General features: G+C 49.2%; 1 protein-coding gene across 1 annotated transcript; it reads left to right on the forward strand.

Moving 5' to 3' along the window:
• Positions 1-7,811: 7,811 nt before the first annotated feature.
• On the forward strand, positions 7,812-18,545 carry lztfl1 (leucine zipper transcription factor-like 1). The gene is made up of 10 exons (XM_084461544.1): positions 7,812-7,929; positions 8,652-8,776; positions 9,014-9,208; positions 14,416-14,473; positions 15,444-15,515; positions 15,624-15,689; positions 15,921-15,998; positions 16,658-16,834; positions 17,351-17,454; positions 17,637-18,545. The coding sequence occupies exons 1-10, from the start codon at positions 7,927-7,929 to the stop codon at positions 17,653-17,655; spliced, it is 897 nt and encodes a 298-aa protein (XP_084317670.1). The 5' UTR covers positions 7,812-7,926; the 3' UTR covers positions 17,656-18,545.
• Positions 18,546-20,850: the final 2,305 nt, after the last annotated feature.

The raw sequence follows: 20,850 nt of genomic DNA on the forward strand, positions 1-20,850 counted from the left end.
CCTAAACTAATTGGGCATTGACTCCTAATAGGCTTCAAAGAAAAAACACAGCGAAGGAGGCACTTCAACTGTCCTGAACTTCTAATTTGGTTCACATGGAGTCAAATAGGCCTACTGTAGGGTTGGGGCCTGTGGAGCTGAGGGAGCAGACATGTTCGTGTCCAATCAGTAGAGTATCGAAACAGATATTGTCAAACCGAGTTATTTAAAGAATGTGGAATATCACGAAACTATGTTGCTTAAGACTTTGAGAGCTCTAAACTATAGCGAGGGAAAGTGAAAACATGCGCCCCTAGCGGATTTGTTCCTATCGGAGATGTGTTTCAATGTAAACTCCCATAGACCGGATTTTCTAATATTTACTACGAAGCCATTTCGGTGAAGTTATCAAAACACAAACTTGTGAGTGTTTTTACATTAATGATCTACCAACTGTGATAATTTCAAACAGTATTTCACCTTCTTTAAAATTTTCGAAATTGCTCCATTCCTCCAGTCAAAGTCGATGGAATTTAAGAAAATATTTTCATAATTCGGATTGTGATTGAAAATCAATTATGATCACCAGAATCAATAAAGTTGCCGTTTAAGGCATTCTACTAACTTTTCGGTGTCGATATAATTTTTCAAAAGACGTGTCTATGAGAAATCCCATTCATTCTCTCGGCATTAGGAACGCTACCACTAGGGGGCGATGAGATTACTTTCCCTCCCTATAAAGTATAACGATGGTTACGTATTGTAACCCTAGTTCTATGAGTGGAGCGGAGCCCCACAGGGCTAGCTCCTATTGGCTAGCGAAACCCAGCTAGCTACATTGACTGAAGAAAAAAACATACACGCACCTGTGTCCAACCAGGTCCGGTGCACCACTGTATAAGCGGGCTACGCCCGCACATCTGCTCCTAACCGAAATTTTCAGCGAGCAGACTGCGGGGCAGCAAGTCTGTTCCCTGTGGGGCTCCGCTCCACTCATAGAACTAGGGTTACAATACGTAACCATCGTTCTATTTCGTGGAGCTCCGCCCCACAGGGCTAGCTCCTATTGGCATAAGCGGAGCTACACGACCGCACCATACACTCTTGCTGGCCCCAGTAAGGGAACCAGTCAGGACACAAGCCAGGGCTCCAAGGCGAGACCATACTAACAGTTGATCCGACCCAAGCACTGGCCCCACCCCGCCACACTCAGTCTATCACAGCCGAGGGCAAGGAGAGGTACGTGGGGCGAGAGCTGGACCAAAGCGGTTACTCCGTAACAAGCCCGTCCCAGCCTCACACATAAACAGGAACGGAACGTCACTAGACGGGCCCGCTCCTACCTTAGCTGAACCGGTGAGACCTGAGTGAGTCACGTCTGCTTTCCTAGCAGGAAAAGACCCCGCGGCTCAAACCGGTTCTCCAGTAGCGGCGAGACCTGCCATGGTCAATTCTGACTCTTTCACAGAAGACCCGGCGACTCGAGCCGAACACCTACATGAAAAATCCTGTCTAACGCTGGCTCGCACCGGCGGCTGTGTTTAGCACAGATGACGCCACAGAGACAGAGGACATGGATAAAAGGTAATAACGGACAAAAGGAGACGGGGACGACCAAGTCGCCGCCGCACAGATGTCCTCCACTGACACACCATTGAACAGGGCAACTGACGTGGCCACACCCCTTGTGGAGTGTGCCCGAACAGCACCAGGCAGAGGACGACCCGCAGTCACGTAAGACTGGGCGATGCCCTCACAGATCCAATGGGAGAGACGCTGTTTCGACAACGGAGAACCCACCTTCCCTGGGCCGTGGCAAACCAACAACTGGGGGGTGGTGCGGACCGCAGCCGTGCGCTGGACGTAACACATCAACGCACGCACAGGACACAACAAATGCAGGCGGGCCTCTTCCTCGCTCGCATGAGGTGGAGGATAGAAGGCTCCCAGCTCCAAATCCCGTGCCCTATAGGCGCCCCGGACCACCTTCGGAACGAAAGATGGATCCGTGCGCAACACAGCTTTGCTCCCATCACCCGTGATGAGAAAAACTGTCAACGCCCTCAGATCACTGACCCGCTTGCCCGACGTCAGAGCAAGGAGCAGCGCGGTCTTAATCGACAGCCACTTGAGAGATATCCGCTCCATTGGTTCGAACGGCGCTTTACATAGCGCATCCAGAACCAAGAGCAAATCCCAAGGCGGCGCCGCAGCCTTACGCACAGGGCGAAGACGGCGCGTGCCGGCCAGGAAGCGTTTAACCAGGGGATGCCCGAAAACCGTAGTTTTGGCGAACCCCTCATGGCATGCGGAAATAGCACACGCATACACCTTGATAGTGGATGCTGCCAAACCGCCACCATGACCCATCAGGTGCTGAAGGAATTCCAAAATCGCCTCGACCGAGCATGACTCGGGAGCGAAGTCCCTTTCCTCACACCAACGCGCAAAAGCAGCCCATTTGCCAGAGTAAACCAAGGCAGTGGAAGCCGCGCGCGCGCTCTGAATTGTACAGATCACGGCCGGAGAGAGTCCCCTATCAGACAATCTCCGCCGTTCAAGAGCCAGGCCACCAGCGGCCGTCCCAAGACTGGAGGTGCGCAAATTGAGCCCTCCGCCTGGGACAGAGCGTTCGGCCAATGAGGGATGTGCCACGGTTCTACAGTAGTCATGGCCATCACTTCTGCATACCATCTCGCCCAGTGGCGGTCCGGCGCTATCAGTATCACTGATGCACCCTCTGACCGCACCCTGGCCAACAATGGTAAAATCAGCCCCATCGGCGGGAAAGCATACAGCAGCGCCCCCGGCCAGGGGGCATGCGCGAACGCATCCACGCCCAGCGGAGGCTGGTCCTGCTGTCTCAGAGAGAACCAGAGGGGACACTTCGCGTTCTCTCTCGAAGCAAAGAGATCCACCCCTGCTCTGCCGAACCGGGTCCAGAGCTGAGCCACTACCTGAGGATGTAGGCTCCACTCGTCCGGGTGAGGCCCGCCCCGAGACATCAGGTCCGCCCCGACGTTCAGACGGCCGGCAATGTGCCGCGCTGTCAGTGACCGGAGATTGACATGAGCCCATCGCCACAGCGTTACCGCCAGACGGTGAAGCGCTGGCGAGCGGACTCCCCCTTGTCGGTTGATGTAAGCTACTGTGGTCTGGTTGTCTGACCGCACCAGCACATCGCGCCCCTGTACCAGGTGTACAAAGTGGCGCAATGTCAGTAGCACCGTCTCCAACTCCAGGAGGTTGATGTGGCGCCGTTCTCCGACGGCCCACAAACCACCTACGGCCTGGGACAGACATGTACCACCCCAGCCGCTTAGAGACGCGTCTGTGAAGACAGCGACGTGAGCCGACACCCTGCCTATTGGAACACCGTGCGCTATTACGCGCCGGTCCCTCCAATAGTCGAGGTCTGCTGACAACGACCCCGGCATCCGCACAAGGCGCCGTCTGTGCCTCACAGGGTCCAGACGAAGCCGCGCGAACCATCTCTGCACGCACCTCATGTGAAGAAGGCCCAGTGACACTACCACATGGGCGGCTGCCATGAGACCCAGAAGGCGCATGATCGACAGAACCGCGATCTTTCGAGAAGGACGGCAAACACTGAGACTCTTCTCCAGTGTTTCCCTCCTTGAATCGGATAGCCGTGCTCTCATGGCGCTCGTGTCCAGATTGATACCTAGGTAAACAATCTGACGGGCCGGCCACAGAGCACTCTTCTCCCAGTTGATTGCAAACCCCAGGTCGGTGAGATGCCGCACCACCGTGGCGGTATGCATCAGAGCCAACAAAGGCGACGGAGCCAGTACCAGCAGGTCGTCCAGGTACGCCAGGATCCTGATGCCCTGCCGGCGCAGTGGCCTCAACGCCGCCTCCACACAATTGGAGAAGGTTCTGGGGGCGAGCGCATATCCAAACGGGAGTCTGGTATATTCGTACGCCACACCCAGGTAGGCGAAACGCAAAAACTTCCGATGCCGATGAGCTATCGGTATGTGGAAGTAAGCGTCCTTGAGGTCTATGCTGGTGCAAAAATCGCCGGGAAGGAATGCCTCCAGCATTTGTCGCACCGTAAGCATATGGAACTTCAGATTCGCCACCGTTTTGTTGAAAAGGCGGAGGTCCAAAATTGGCCTCACGCCCCCCGTCTTCTTTGGCACGAGGAAGTAGCGGGAATAAAATCCCTCGTCCCTCTGGCCTGACGGGACCACAGTTACCGCTCCCTTCGCCATCAGTTCTGCAATCTCTGCTGACAGAGCGGCAGCCTGAGCGGGACGCGGTATCACTGTCTCCACTACGCCCATGAAGGGCGGTGGGGGGCAACAAAACTGAATGAGATACCCTTCCCGTAGAACACGCTGCAACCAGCTGTCCAGGAGACATCTCTCCTGCCAGACTGTGAAGCGGTTGGAAAGAGGTTGTGCCGGAGATCGCGGGAACAGATCGAGGAACCTGCCATAGTTCAATTTGGCCCTGACCGCCACCGGACAGCTGAGAAACTCTGCTGTCCTGGCCCAAGGCGGGCCACCCTCGAAAGGGAGATGAAAAATCCCCATTGGGAGTTCCATGTCCCTGAACAGCGCGAGAATGAATGGCATTCCTGTCAAGAAGCACTTCATTCACAAAAAGAGGAAGTGAGCCGACACCGTCCGCATTGCTAACAAGCCGCCGTCGCTCATCCCATTGAGAGAAAACGGCGGAGTGTTGCAATGCGGGAAGCCCCGCCTTCTCATTTGCATGATCTGGCAAGGTGCCGTCTTTCGCAGACCGACTAGACGGGACATGAGAGGCGGGCAGTGTTAAATAGCCAGCCGAGGCAGTAAACACGGAAGTATTCTCACTGACCGGTGAGCGTGAAAACTCTCTACCTGTCGAACACACAGGGAGAGGCTCGAACGCTCGGCCCGAATGAACGAACGCCGTCCGGGGGTCTAGCGCATCTTTTTCGCCGCTAAACCCCGCCAGCGGTCGGTCCCGAGAAAACTCCGAACAGGGCAGTACAGCCATAGCACTTGGCCTGGGCGCACACATCCCCTCTGTTAAAAACCCAACCGGTCTGTTTAGAACAGGGGCGGCGAGACCTGCCGTGGTCAAATCTGACTTTCTCACAGAGGACCCGGCGGCTCTAGCCGAATATATTACATTCGCTGAACCGGCGAGAGCTGCGCGCGTCACGTCTGCTCTCTTTGCAGGAAAAAACTCCGCGGCTCGAGTCGGTTTTTCAGCTGCGGCGAGACCTGCCATGGTCAATTCCGACTTTTTCACGGAAGACCCGGTGGCTCTAGCCGAATACATCACATCAGCTGAGCCGGCGAGCCCCGCGTGAGTCACGTCTGCTTTAGCAGGAAAAGACTCCGCGGCTCGAGCCGGTCTCCCAGCTGCGGCGAGACCTGCCGTGGTCAATTCTGACTCTTTCACAGAAGACCCAGCGGCTCTAGCCGAGAACATTACAGTAGTTGAAAAGGGAGGAGATGCGGACTGCACATTACAACCAGCTTGATAACGTTGCATCGTGTTTGTTTTATTGAACAGGGAAACTTGCTCACCGCCGCTCTTAACAGAGCGTGGTGTGGGCAGAACACAGTCACGCATCTTCACGCACCGTCAATAGGTGCGCCTCTTCCTACCCCAAGCCGGAGGCGGAGCGGTGGGCGCGCTTGAAGACGCCGGACCGGTCCCGGCACCCTGGGCGGGGTAGGCAGGGGGAGGTCGCGGGGGAGGAGCCGCGTGCGCAGTCCAGGAGCCCGGGCGAGCCGGTCCATGGGCCGCAGCGGGGCGGGACCCCGTGGCAGGTTGTTTAGTCTTGTGTGTCCGCCGGCGCTTGCTCCCAGTCGCGGCAGCATCAGCCGGAGCACGCGGACGTGCCGGCACACTGCGCTCCCCCGGAGCCGCGAGATGGCGAGCGAGGAGGAGCCGGTCCTGCTCCTGGCTGCGACACTGCTCCAGGATGTTAGACACAGCTGCCCCAAACAACCCCTCCCTACTGACCGGTGAGTTGAGGAGGACACTCTTGCTTTCCTCGCGCAGACGGGTCAGGGAGAGCCATAGGTGGCGCTGCTGCACCACCGACGTGGCCATCACTCCACCCAGACAGGAGGCGGAGATTCTCACAAGCTGAGCCACAGCTCCGGCGGCTTCGGCCATCTCCGCTCTCCTGTCTTCATCCATAGAGGGGGGGGTTTGCTCCGTAGCTAGCTGGCCGATGTAAATGGCCAGCATAGCAATGGAGGAGGAGGCAGCCACGGCCTGCGCGGCCAGAGAAAAACCCTTGTCGGCCAAGGACAGGGTTGTCTTGTCTTTGACGTCCGGCATGAGAGGCTTCCTGGCCGAGCCCCAGGCGGAGGAACCAGGCACCAGGACCGCTGCAATGTCGGGTTCCAGAGGAGGAGAGCCGATAGCTGCTACGTCAGTCCAGCCGGTTACCCTCGTAGCTCTGCTGAACTGGCGAAGCGGACCTCTGATGGCCAACGGCCGCTCCCATTCAGCCTCGACGAACGCCTCCAGGTCAGGCATAGCCGGCAGGAGACGAGGAGCAGGCTGAGAGGGACGCCCGTAGCAGACGGAGCTCCACAGTGGGAGCCCCGTAGTCGCAGCAGCCTCCGGGACGGAGATACCGAGGTGATGCGCGGCTCTCTCCAGCAGCCGGGGCAGGTCGCGATCGAAGGAACCCCGCCCCGGGAAGGAGGCGCCACTAGCCGTAGTGGCTTCCGACGCAGAGAGAACCTCGTCTTCCCCGGAGAGCTCATCCTCATCATCCGTAGGCGCGAGGGAGGTAATCGGGGCCGCCGGTTGTTGCGGGGGCGCGCCGATGTCCTCGCCGACCAGCTGGACCAGACCTTCAGTCTCCAGCGGCGGCGGAGCGAAGAAATGCGCCCGGAGCATCCTCTCCATGGGGTCCAGGAGGGCGCAGATCTCGCAGGCGGGGGACGGAGCCAGACCCGCTCTGGCGTGCTGCGGCCCCAGACAGCGGAAGCAGAGGTGGTGTCCCACGTCGCTGTAGCGGGAGCCGCACACACAGAAACGATCCGGCGGATCCATCGGCACCGGCAGGGGGTCATCTAGGGACGCCGCCAGGTCCGCTTGGGTCCGCTGAGTAGACATCTTCTGATCTTCTCCAGTAGCAATGCGAGCTGAAAATTTCGAAGGAGCAGATGTGCGGGCGTAGCCCGCTTATACAGTGGTGCACCGGACCTGGTTGGACACAGGTGCGTGTATGTTTTTTTCTTCAGTCAATGTAGCTAGCTGGGTTTCGCTAGCCAATAGGAGCTAGCCCTGTGGGGCGGAGCTCCACGAAATAGAACTGAAAAGTGAGGTAAATTAAGTCAACCAAAGAATGTACCTTCTATGAATCCAAGCACTGTACAGTCAGGGGACACAGATAGCAGCTTTAGTTCTGGCTGTTAAAATGTCTTCACTGAGGTTCTACAGTGTCACTCTGTGAAATAGGACTATTATGCCCTCTCTGCCACCATTTCTCTGTGATATAATATTATGAGAAGAAAATAACACTTGAACCCTGTTTAATCAATAACCGCATGGCTCCAAAGTGCATTATTGCAATGGCCTATGATGCCATGTGATTCTGTGCAAGTTTCCCTTGGCTTTTATTGACACATGGACAGGGAAGAGTTTTTGAACAGTTCTGAACGTTGCGCTGTTGAACGTGTCCTTAGTAACCAACGCATGACGCTAGTTTTCCGTATCCAAGGCACATTCACTGCAAACATAGGGGGCTTGGAGGGCTAACTAGCAAACATCCAGATCATCTTCACATATAACCGCTAGCTTTAGCAATCTATCGAGCTGCATTTATTGATTGAATAAAAACGCACTGAACTGCTATTTCTGTAGTCTTTGCTTTACAGCGTGCACAGTTAAGCTTAAGGTAGAGGTAAAAGAATCGGCTTTGGTGTTTTATCCGCTCTTTCTACGTTAGCCACAATGGTGAGTAGCTAGCCACTAACATAACTTGTTAGCTAGCCAGGCATGGTTAGCCAGCTAGCCACCTGAAGGGAGCAAGTTAGCAAGAAGGCCACCTAGTGTAACGGTACCAAATTTATGAAATGTAACTAGTCTTGAATGTTAATGTACTAACTACACAATAGCTAACGTTAGCTAAATATTATGCTAGTTACAAGTAGCTAGTTGTCATCGTTAGCTAGACAAATTAACGTTAGCTAACGTTATTTGTTATGTGAGGTTTCCATCGGCATTAGATGGCCTTAGCTTAGCTAGCTAGCCACCCTAGACCGCTGCCTTGATTATTACTGTGTGAGAAACCAACGAGCTACAAAAAAACAGGACACATTAGCTGTTACAGGATATTACATCGTGAAAGACAGTGGAAAGTTTAAACGAGCCTCTTATCTCTTCAACGTGGCATTGTGACTCATGGAAAAGCTCATCAGGCAATCGGGGGGATGGGATATTAGATCGACCCGTGTACATGTACCCGAGCCCACCACCTGGGGGCGCTCGCCACAGTAGATTTTTCCCATAGCCAAGTACATTTTGCTTTGTACTTTACTGTTTGGGCTTACTGTTTGACTGGTTTACTACATCCTTGACCTTCCTTATCTCTCTCTCTCTCTCTCTCTCTCTCTCTTCTCTCTCTCTCTCTCTCTCTCTCTCTCTCTCTCTCTCTCTCTCTCTCTCTCTCAATGAAGGCTGAGCTTGGTTTCAATGAACACCATCAGAATGAAACCATCAACTATATGCGGTTTGCACGTTCCAAAAGGGTCCTGAGACTGAAGACCATCGACTCATGCTTTGAAGAACTTAAAGACAGCAGGTGCTGTGTCCCCCAATTTGTCTTTTGAATGGTTGGGTTGCTGTGTACGTACGGTGTGTGTTTGTTTTTAGGCTGATGAAGGAAATTAAATGACTTCCACTGCTGAAATGCCAAATTTCCCCCTAGGGGATCTTGAAAGTATCTGTCTGTCTGTCTGTCTGTCTGTCTGTCTGTCTGTCTGTCTGTCTGTCTGTCTGTCTGTCCGTCGATCGTGCGTGTGTGTGTGTGTGTTGGCAGGCTGGTGGAGGAGACGTTCACCGTGGACGAGGTGCGGGAGATGCTGGATGGCCTGCAGGCGGTGGTGCGCGGGGAGGTGGAGTCGGAGCTCATCAACACGGCCCACACCAACGTGCTGCTGCTCAGACAGCTGTTCTCCCAGGCTGAGAAGTTCTACCTGCGGCTGCAGACCGACATCTCTGAGCTGGAGAACAGGTGAGATTCACTTTAGGCTAGTCCATCTTTCCCTCCCTGTTTTCTCTGTGCTTGATTGATCCAGTCTCAAAAATCCAAACCACAACCACTTGACACTACAGGCAGACTTGACGCTCAAAGTATTTAAAAGGATTTCAAACTATATATACTAGGTCTGGTCTGGAGAGGGATGGGGTGGGGGGTGGGGGGTTCAAGAACAGGCCATGGCTCGCCTTGACATGTCAGGCATTGGAAGGATGAAGCAACAATTGATAATATAATTACTCCAAACTAGGAATGGTGCTCAGAGAGCACAGACCTCCGCCCCTGAATGCATTTTGTGGCTCTGTACGTGCCAAAATTGAATGGGTTCTAAATTGGCCCATGCTACACCCTTCCACCGAGTTTCATGAAAAGCGGTCTGGTAGTTTTTGTGTAATCCTAGTCCAAACCAGGCCAGGTCCAGCCTGGCTTATGTGCGTGGCTGGCTTGTTTCTGTTCAGGACTGGTAGGACGGAAGCTAGTCATGCCACTGAAATAGCTCTGAATTGAAATGACATGAAATAATGTCTGCTAAATTAATATAGGTCTTGTCGTCTGGACACATCAGTTCCAATGCTTCCAATGCTTATCCAGCACAATAAGAGTGGGATAGCCAGTTAGCTCATGAGCTCACAACAACTAGCAGCAGCTTCCATAAACCCGATAGTTTATTGTCTATATCCTAGGCCCATTGGCCCTAGGCTTATGGATTTCTATTGCTAAATTAACTTAGTCTGAATTTTTTTTGGGTAACCCTTTGATGAATCCTGTTGTCTTTTATTATTGTCCTTATTTCAGCTCTGCGTTGTGTTTTTTGTTTCCAATAAAAGACGGCCCCCATCTCAGTGAATACCACACAGTCCAGTTTCTCCTTTTCAGGTGTATTCCAAATGAATCTCTCCAATACGGGATTTGAGCCACAGCAAAAGCGGTTTATTCCAGAAGGTTTTACATACAAAAGACGATGGCATGGCCTAATGTACAGTTGACCTCTCTGTATGCTGTCTGGACCCAAATCAAAGCATTGGTCTCGTTGCAACGTTCTTATGTGGTTTGAGTGTCCCCCCTCCCTCGTCTCTTCTCCGATAAGACTGTCTCTGGTCTCTTCTGTGGCCTTGTTTTGTCACGTTAACCTACGCCGCCTCGGCGCCCAGGCCTTTATCTCTAACCACAACAATGGTGTTTGGCCCAGAGTGTACCAGCCATGGAATTTCGTTATCTCATAAGTCTATGGAAGAGGGACACCGTTGCTTACCGAAAACTCAAGCCGACAGCCCTACTCAGAGGTCAATCATCATAATTAGGAAATAGCTAACAGGATCATATTAAAAGGCATTTCTCTGAAAATCAACAATATTCAACACCTTCCTTTCATAGTCCCCCAATTACTAAACATTTACTTGGTAAATGCATGTTAAGTATAGCTTATATATAATGGGTAATTAATGAGATACCTATACTGTAGGTATAATTTCAAAACAGGAGTATTTCAAATGTTCAATTACTGCACATAAATTAAATAACTGACATGGCACCACCAGGTAATTACATTTTTACATAACTTCTATAACATCCAGTGACAAACACAAATGACAAATCACAAAGCTCATATTTATTAAAATGCTTTGAATTATATTAATTATAAATTAATCTGGGAGCGGGACCGAGAACAGGAGGAGCAGAAAACAAAACACAGAGTTGCATACACAGAGAAACATAACAGTAAGCACAAGTCTAGTATATCAATGGGACTTGTAATCGGTCACTTAATTGGTCACCCAGTTTCTGCAATCAGTTTGACACAGTTAATTAATCTGCAAAACAGACTGTACATTTCCTTAAAAATATTAAAAAAAAAAAAAATCCCCATGGGATCTCTCCGGTCCGTCTGAAAAAAGGGGGCAGAGAGGAGAGGAAGAAAGGTTGTGGTGAAAGTTCGGAATCAACAGGTTTGTCGTCAACCGGGGATCCAACCCTGATCTCCCACTTGAGAGTCAGACGCTCAATCTACTGCGCTACCGAGGAACTTGAAAGTACGGGATGTCATAGTGTTTTTGTTCCTATCCCGTACTTCCCAAAAAAGGGGAAAGTTGAATGAAAGGAGGGAGAGAGAGGGATGGAAAGGCCGAAAGTAAACGTAGGAATAAACCCACAGGCTAGCAGAGGATGTGGGTATGGTTTCCCAAAATTGTCCCCACCGGGGCCTTGAACCCCTGATCTCCCGGGTGGGAGTCCGATGCTTTCACCGCTACTCTACTTGTGCAGTGGAGATCGACAAATTGATTCAGTGTCCTTCTTTATTTTGGTGTGCTGGGACTACTGCCTCTTGTGGTGCCAACAGAGAAATGCAGGTCAACGTTCAACAGAGTTAGGGAGGGAGGGAGGGAGGGAGTGATAACCCGATAAACACTATCTATGGTGCGCTGGTTTACAGCCACGCACAAAAATGAATGGAAGTGAATGACCGGCCCAGCCGTGTTTGGGTGGGTTGTGGACCCGCCCCGTGAATCGGATCAGCTCCAAAATTTGATGGGCTCTGAGTTGGACCATTCTCCACCCTTCCACTGAGTTTCATGAAAATCGGTCCAGTAGTATTTGCGCAATCCTGCTAACAGTCAAACAAACATCAAACAGACACACAAACAAACACACACCACCGAAAGCATTAGCATTGCACTGTTGCTGGGGCGGAGGTAATAACGTTTGCATTAATGATGTGATAACAGCCCATTGGTAGTTAGTCCATTATTCGTTGCTACAGGGTGCAGTACACCACAGTCATATAACATTGTTAAAACGCAGAATGTGAATATTGTAGCTCAAGAGTTAAAAGATTACGAATGTCACTCTCACAGGTGGGATGCAACTGCTCTGACCGCAACATGCCTCATGAAGAGCTTGTTGCCTTTGTGAGCTGTGACTCTCTCATATGTTCACTTCCCACAGTGTTCTTATGGCAGATCACAGAGTGTACTAGGAAGATAAGCACTGAGGTCACATGTTATTATACCAATGACACAGTGCCTTCCTATCTCGGTGGTTTCCTACTCGAAGTGAAACACAGCCAGCCTAGGAGCCACAGCTTCTGTAATCTTTGGGGCTGTAGTAAGTTAGGTCATATATCATATCATACTTGGTGGAGGTCGATAGTGTTTTTAGCATAAAAAATAATTACCCTAGTAGTAGATTATGTATAGTAGACCTAGGTTTGGTGTACGTTAAGCACAAAAGATTAAAGGAATGTCTTTCTGTATATCCTGTGACATTTTTTCCCCACTGTGATACTGTAGGCTATATGTTTTCTACCTTCACTACACTGTACTTTGAGTGAGAGCAACATGTAAATTGAGTAGCAAAAGTGCATAGAGAAGATTGAAGACAAGTGAAAGACCCTAAAGAAGGGTGGTTTTTGCTTCCAGTGTTACCAGGCCTGGCTGCCAAGAATGTCTTCCAGCCCGACTTAATGACAAGCCTGGACACAGAGCCCAGTAGGAATGTTAGATACCATTAAAAAGACACTATATCACATGGGAGCGGTTTTCAGAGAGTGACTTTACTTTTACCCTGTTGACAGTGAGCCAAAAATGGTATTAGTACAGTTTTTTTTACACACTCAGTTCACCACAGGGTCATTGATCATCTTGGCTCAGACCAGAGGAGGTGCTGACTAAAGCCCAGCAAGGAGCAGTGCACAGGGGCACACGTGACGAGGATCAGTGGTGAAACACTGGCAGTGGACTGGTCTCTGTGAAAATGAACGTCAGTGGCTCTATAGACACGCCACTGTAAGTTTGCTATGGAAGTGTTATTCTCTCTGGTCCATATGAACCCCAGGCTGTGTGTGATGTAGCTCTTGTGAAAGGGGCTGTCCAGTGTGTTGTCACCTCACCTTCTGTTTTTGCACCAGTAGGATGACATGGGGGTGTAAAAAATTTACTTTTTCCCTCAGCGTCCCCCAAATGTCCCAGATTTGGCAACCATTGACCCAAATCAGATATTTTTTTCTTCTTTTTTTTAACCCCGTTATACATAATGACTAGTTCAATAAGTTTGTTTCTGTAAGTCACGTCACTTCACTGACTCACAATGGTGAATTTATGAGTAAAGTGTGAGTGCTCTATGCCAGCACTCCCTGCTACTCCCTCCTAGTCTCTGGGGATGGATCCCAGCTTGTTACTGGGGAACAGGAACACGCCATGGGGAGATTTAAGTGATTAAGAGGACCCCTCCGGCCTGGAGAGAGACACAGTCTCAGGGATGGTTGTTGGATAATAGGTCTTTCAGAGGTTTAGGTTTAGGAAGGAACGCAGAGAACCAGAAGATCTTTTAAGTGGCTGTTTGACGTTGGATTTAGCCTAGATATTAGTCTGCTCTGCACTGTTAACTACAGTACACTGTTACAGTAACTCTACCACACTGGAGAGATTACCATGCCCCCAAAAAACCTATGAAACACTTTGAGATTTTCCAGTTATGGCCCTGTTAGGAGTCAATTCTGTTTGTGTGTTTGCATTTGACATGAAGCGTCTTCTGATACGAGAACTACACCTGACCTGATGAACTTTTGGCTCTTGCGGCCCTGGGACTAAAGTCAAAGCACCTCAGTCCTGCTTTTGTAGATGTAGTTTCTTGTATTTGTGCAGTTGTATAAACCAGCCCCTGGGGAAGCGTGTTGCGTGTGGGCCCCAGGCCTGTTTGGTGGTTAGGGCGTCAGTAACAGAGAGAACGCCCCTCACCACTGATCTACGTGCTTCAGCAGCCTTTTCAAACCACATTTAAGCAGAATGGAGATGTGCTATGTTCACCTCAAATACTGTATAGTGTTTTGTAGGACAATGGGTGGTTTCATTTTTTTTATTTTTATGCATAACTGCCAGTTGCTGGATTGCGCTGCTGTCATGTTTGTTGTCAAATGTTTTTCACCTGCTTGAAGCAACAATCTATGTCACATGCAGTAAATGCCTAGGCCAGGCTGTCTGTCAGAGACTCCTAATTCTGGTTGCAGCTCAGTCATTAGACTGTATGATATACAGTACAAAATCCCCACTTTTCCTGAGTTGTTTGAACCCTAACCCTGGCAATGTTGACTGAAGTATCTATGTAGAGTTTTTCTGTACTTATGTCCCTTCCTGTCCCTTCCCCTCCTGTCCCCATGTCCTGTGTCCCTCTCTGGTCTCTGTCTGTAGAGAGCTGTTAGAGCAGGTGGCTGAGTTTGAGAAGACTGATTTCAAAAATACTAACAAGGTGAGTGCTATCTGTAGATTCTTACACGCTGTTTCAGTCTGTTAATTAATGCACATTTGGAAAGTACTAGTTAATACCACCAATGAATATCAGTAGTTGATATATTCAAGTAGTTGATTTATGATTATCATGTCTGCATAAGGGAAGTTAGACGCCTTTACAACCACAGTCTTACATGCACAGTGTTAGGGTGGGGTGTCAAAGTGATGCTTGTGCTTGTAGCACATTTTATCAGCAGCCCTTCACACCTACTCTGTATGTGCAACTTTCTTTTTAGAACATTTCACCACATACATAGTGTTTGAGGTTCCCCTGTGGATGGATCAACACGTGTTGTTATTCACAGGCAGTGGCATGGCGTTAAGTCCAATAAGTAGATCTAGAACTGATTGTTCTCTTTTTCGGTTGGATCTTTCTGTAACCACTAACCTGACACGCCAGACGGTTTGTTACACAGAGCCATCTGGGAAGTTGTTTGGAAACGGACAGGAACTTTCAAAAATACCTTACAGGTGACGGGATGGACCATCTGTCTATCACAGGCTAACTTCAACCAGCGCCATTGAAAGATTTCAGTCTGTCGCTGACTTCAACCAATTGGCACACTTATACCAGGCCCGTAGCTGCCAGTAGTTCCTCATAGAACGCCAGTTCCTCATTGGCCTGAGTACAGTTTTACGTTGAGCCTGGCCAGACTGATCTGTGTAGAGAAACGGAATGTGATCTCGCAAGATCAGGATGGTCTCATCAAGCTTGTAAACCATAGCAGGCCACCATTTTTGATAACATATTTGGAAACATGACATTATTCATACCAATGCAAGTGCTGCCCCCCAAAAACATCAGCGACATAAGCTAAGGTACTTGTGAACTGAAGCCTCCATCTGAAGGTTCAGAGACCTAACATCCGGGTTCCAATGTTTGTTTGGATGCTTTAGTAAAAAAAAAAGTCTGCTTATTTTGCATGCAGGTAAACCAGGAAATGAACAAGCCCAAGTTGGCACCTCTCAATGAGGGAGGGGTGTCTGAACTTCTTAACAAGGTAAAGTTATCATCCCCTCCCTTACTCTTTACACTGACTTATGTCAGCTGAGTGGTATTAACTTGTACTGTACTCTTTTTATTTCTATATGAACTGACTGGTCATCAGGAGATTGGGAGACTACAAGCGGAGAACGAAAAGCTGAAAGCCAGGCTCCGGACACTGGAGTCCCAGGTACAACACACAAACACATCTGGCTCTCTGATTGACCTGAACTGATAGACATTCACTGTTATCTTCACTAACACTCACCAGTATCAGGACCAGATCTAGGATCTAGGAGATTCGGTGGACAGCAGGAAAGTGTGGCTGGAGAATGGGCAACCATACCATCTAGAGCCGGCCCTGGACAGCACTCTACTTCACACAGCGCCTAAACTTGGTGATGTACTGACTGTGTTTCAGGCCATGAGCGCCCTGGATGAGAGGACCAAGGCAGAGAGAGCTTTGAAAGACCTTCAGAAGGCCCAGGGGGAACAAAAGGTACAGTAACACACAGGAAGTGGGGTCATCATGGGTATCTGGGGAATCTTCGTACAGGCAGACACCAATATTCATGTCAGGAAGTTCTCACTCCAGGATTTAAGTGCAGTAGGGATGGTTGAATAGAAAGAATGGTTGAGATGGATGGAGGTGGCTGCTGTGCACATTTCGAAGGATTCGACTGAATTAGTGGTTCTTCTTGGTAGCATTTTTAACTTTACTTTGCTGGCATCTCCTTTATTTTTATGAGCTTTATTTATGTTTTTGATTCTCTTATGTTTGACATTTCTTGCTTCTGAACTATTATCTTCATTTGATTTCATTTGCTCTCATGGAAATGAACTGGTATGTATCAATCTGACCCATGCTTGAATGTGAGCAAAAAGTCTAGAGGTGTTTGTGTGTTGCCCGAGTGTCTGCGGGTTATCAAGATATCAGTCTGACCAGGGGTGAAAATTAACTTTTTGGCTCACGGTGAGTCACCTGCCAAGGGGTCTTCAAAGGGAAAAATCTACCGGCCAAGTATATATTTTTTTCAGATAGCTTTCCGAAATGTAGTCGCCAATTGGAAATTTTACCTGCATTTGGCCAGTGGCAGGTGTTCATTTTCAGTCTGACAGAGAATCCCCCCCCCCCCCCCCACCTCATTCTTCCCCCAGCGGGCGTGTCACGCTCAGGAGCTCAGCAGCCTGGAGAACACCGTGACGGCGCTGCAGGAGGACTACCAGAGGTCGCTCCACACCAGCGCCACCTCCCAGAAGGAGCTGCAGCAGGACCTGGTCTCCGCCAAGCACGACCTGCTGAGGGTGCAGGAGCAGCTGGCGCTGGCCGAGGAGGTACTGACCCCTGTGGCCGGGTCCCCTACCCAGAGCTGGTTCTAGTATTACACAGAGCCTGTTTGGGTGGGCACTGGGCAGTCTGAAATATTTGGCCTGTTATAAGGCTTATTTGCGGAAAATGTGAGATTTTATGTAGGACGGTGGTGGCTCAGGAAGTAGAGCGGGTCGTCCAGTGGTCGTAGGGTTGGCGGTTCGAATCCCGGCTCCTCCTGTCCACATGTCAAAGTGTCCTTGGGAAATACATTGAACCCCCGAATTGCTCCCAATGAGCAGGCTACTTTAGCACCTTGCATGGCAGCTGCCGCCATTGGTGTGTGAGTGGGTGAATGAGAGGCCATTGTAAAGCGCTTTGGATAAAAGCTCTTTATAAGTGCAGTCCATTTACCGTTTACCATTACATGAATTAGACTAGACAATTGCGTGGGTATCATTAGGCAAAAGTTTGAGCAGCCTCAGTACATGGCACTAAGTTGTGTTTTTATGCAACCCCTGCCTGTGTGTGTCTGTGTCCAGGAGCTTGAGAAGAAGTTCCAGCAGACTGCTGCTTACCGTAACATCAAGGAGATCCTGACTAAGAAGAACGAGCAGATCAAGGAGATCAGAAAACGTCTGCAGAGGTGAGTACAGGGGTCAGGGTACAGTACTGTCACTCTGGAATTACAAATGAATGACAACATTACAAGACACTCCAGAATGTGACGGCAACGTTAAAGGTATTACAGAATATTGCCTTTAAAAAGTTGAGGCCTGTTATGTGAGCATCTCTCTTGCTAACATTTCCCTATTCCATCCATTTCAGATACGAGTCAGATGAATGAGTTTCACCCAGGTCAGAGGAATTTCATCAGAGCACCGGGAAGTTTAATATGGACCTAAACCAGGAGCCGTGGAGAAGAGGAGGTGTGAAGAGGAGGTTTTTGGACCCACCATTCATTCTACCAATGTAGAGCGAGATGCTTCATGCTTCTCCAGCATTGTTAAGCTGTAGTCATTGGCTTTAGTTCAGGATCGTGTGTGGGGGTAGGTGGGCGGGGGTGGATGGTCCACCAACCAGAGGCTGATTGATTCTGGCTTTCTGTAGCTGTATACTCTTCCCCTAGTCTAGAGTCTGAGCTTGTGTAGGGTTCCCCTCAGTCAGGCATTGTACTATGCAAGTACCGTCACGCCCCTGTCGAACTTGGCCTTTTGATTTGGTGAGTAGTAGATGTGCTGGATGCGATGCCTGGAGCTGGGCAGTCATACCTATCTGATGGATATATAGTTCAATAACTCCCAGTCATAAATTACTGTCCTCTATCAGTACTTGGTCTGTTCTGTTCGTCTGTCAGTCTGTAGCTTCTGTAGCTTCTGTACTACACAACTCACATAGTCCGATGTATTCAGACTACAGATTGCCAGGAAAGCTTATGTGAAGGTAGTGAACAGCTTAGTGGCTAATGGTACTTTATTGGTTATTCTAGCTACAGTGTTTAATCTGCTTTGAGACTATTCCATGATATCATGTAGCAAGGTTTGGAGATTGTTTGGGTCACATCATGTAGTTTATGTCATTTAATATGTTCATTTAATTTTATTTCTTAACATTTTTATCTGCTGTTACTGCTTATTGGAGAGAGAGCAGAGACTTTGACGAATATACATACTACTTTCCACACTGTAAGAATATAGTATTTTTATGGGAACACCAAACTGTGTACTTTTCTTAAATCCTGAAGGTAATGAAAGTGACTGAGAGAACTATTATATCTGGCCCTGCCTATGATGTAATACTCTTGTAGAGTATTATACATCTCTGTTCTGTTAGACATGCATAAAATGTTTGTACTGTGCAAAGTGCGGGCTAAATAAAAGCTGTTACCAAAATGGAAAATGTCATTGTTTTCAACTAGTGTACAGTACCTGTGGAGCTGTCGTGGTATATTGATCAGTCTGTCTAAAACTGACATTTTGGCTCCTGAGCCCAAGTCCAAATGAATGGAGGTGAATGGGCAGCCATGTTCGGGCGGCTCTGTGGCGCCCACCTCGGTTCTGAGCCGGTAGGGGGGCGGTTCAGTGCACTTGGGCTCTCTATCCCTGCACACTCCAATCCAAACCCTGTGTGTGCACGCAGGTGCAAGTGGGACATGCTTGGTATTGCTGTGTTCCTTAAGTCGAAACCTTCCAAACCATGTGTCTCTGTGACCTTCCCACGTGGAGATATGACTGTTTCAATCTCACCCTCTGGAGGCTAGGCGGTGAAGTACATGGTCAAATTTACGTACTGTACCCCTATTCCCTACGCTTTCTGCCATTATAGTTCGATTTGCAATTTTAAAGCCTGTTAATGATTGCTGTGCAGCAATACTAATCTACATTATTCACAATGGCCATTCTTTATAAAAATAAATAAACCTTTTATACCAAGGATTTAGCCTATTTGAATCCTATGAGCTTGTTTACCATAATGTTAAGTGGTAGCATGTTTAGCATTCACTGTATATGTAATAGGTGTCACTGTGTTGCTCATCAGTATAGCTTCCACCTTACTTGCCTACACAGGATTCAAACTTGGGTCCTATGACTTAACTAGAAAAACCGCATAGCGGCTAAATGCCTCCGCCCAACAATGCAAGTTGCAGTTAACATTCAGTTGACCTTTGAAATTTGAATACCAAAATCTAATCTAATTAAGTCCAACTGGACATTTTGGCCAAATATGTACAAATTCTGGTCAAGCCGTTCTTGAGATATCGTGTTCAGCAGGCCAAAAACACCTTTTGTGAGGTCAGTAACCCTTGACCTTTGACCCCACAATGTAATCAGTTAATCCTTGAGTCCAACTGGACATTTTACCCAAATATGAACAAATTAAGCCTTTCTTGAGATATTGTGTTCATCAAGCCAAAATCACATTTTGTGAGGTCACAGTGACCTTGAACTTTGACCTTTGCCCACCAAAATCGAATCAGTTCTTCATTCAGTCCAATTGGACATTTTGGCCAAATATGAACACATTCTGTCGAGCCATTCCTGAGATATCGTGTTCACTAGGCCAAAAACGCCTTTTGGGAGGTCACAGTGACCTTTGACCCCCACGATCTAAGCAGTTCATCCTTGAGTGCCAGTCGTACGTACGTACGGACAACCCGAAACCATAATGCCTCTGGCCAGGCTATCGCCTGGCGGAGGCATAAAAACACACGTGACCACCTCTCATAAACACCACTTTAGCCAGCTACGCCACCGAAAAGCTAGCAATTCGATGGCACGGGTGGGCGGTATTTATTCTGAGGAGTAAGTTTATCAATTCAACTCGACTACACTCACGCCCCTAAACTCACCCCACACACCACAGTAACCCCAGCTGGTCGAGCTGAGCCTAGCTGTGTATCCGAGTCACGGCACCACTTGTAACAGGTATCACTGCGTCGCTCGTCAGTATAGCTTTCACCATACTTGCCCACGCTGTTTGAACTTGGGTCCTCTGACTTACAAACTCGTGACCACTTCTCATAAACACCAGCTATGCCAGCGAAACCTCTGGCTTAATAGGAACAGTGCTGCATTTTGATCTATGAAAAAGGCATCTGTAAACAGGAAATTGTGGTCGAAAGAGCCGCAATGTGCGTGCTTTAGTAAGGAAAAACATTGGACCAACTCTTCCTCATGTGACTGAGAATGTCAAGGACGTCATCAGACTGTGTCAGGAAGAACAGTCCGATGACAAAAGTGACATGAGTTGTCCTTCACCATCTCAACAAGTGGGTGAGTGCACTTGTGGTGTACACCAAGAGGGAGGTACAGGCCTGAATGCTTGACCCCTACAATGAGGGGGTTCGGTGGCTCTGTTATGCTGAGGGCATGCTGGCATGGTTTGGGTCCACTTGTCCCCTTAGAGGGACGGGTCACTACAAATCAATACAAAGTCATTCTGAGTGATCACCTTGATCCTATCACGAAACATCTCGTTGCAAGTGGTCTCTTCCAGGATGACAATGCCCCCGTCCACAGGGCACGAGTGGTCACTGAATGGT

This window comes from Borostomias antarcticus (assembly GCF_949987555.1).
Source record: "Borostomias antarcticus genome assembly, chromosome: 2".
NCBI classification, from domain to species: Eukaryota; Metazoa; Chordata; class Actinopteri; order Stomiiformes; family Stomiidae; genus Borostomias; species Borostomias antarcticus.

Bases quoted from the DNA above. Each gene is read 5' to 3' on its own strand.
- lztfl1 (XM_084461544.1), top strand. The intron at 8,777-9,013 runs GTGCTGTGTCCC...GTGTGTTGGCAG, and splicing joins GAAGAACTTAAAGACAGCAG to GCTGGTGGAGGAGACGTTCA. The intron at 14,474-15,443 runs GTGAGTGCTATC...TTTTGCATGCAG, and splicing joins ATTTCAAAAATACTAACAAG to GTAAACCAGGAAATGAACAA.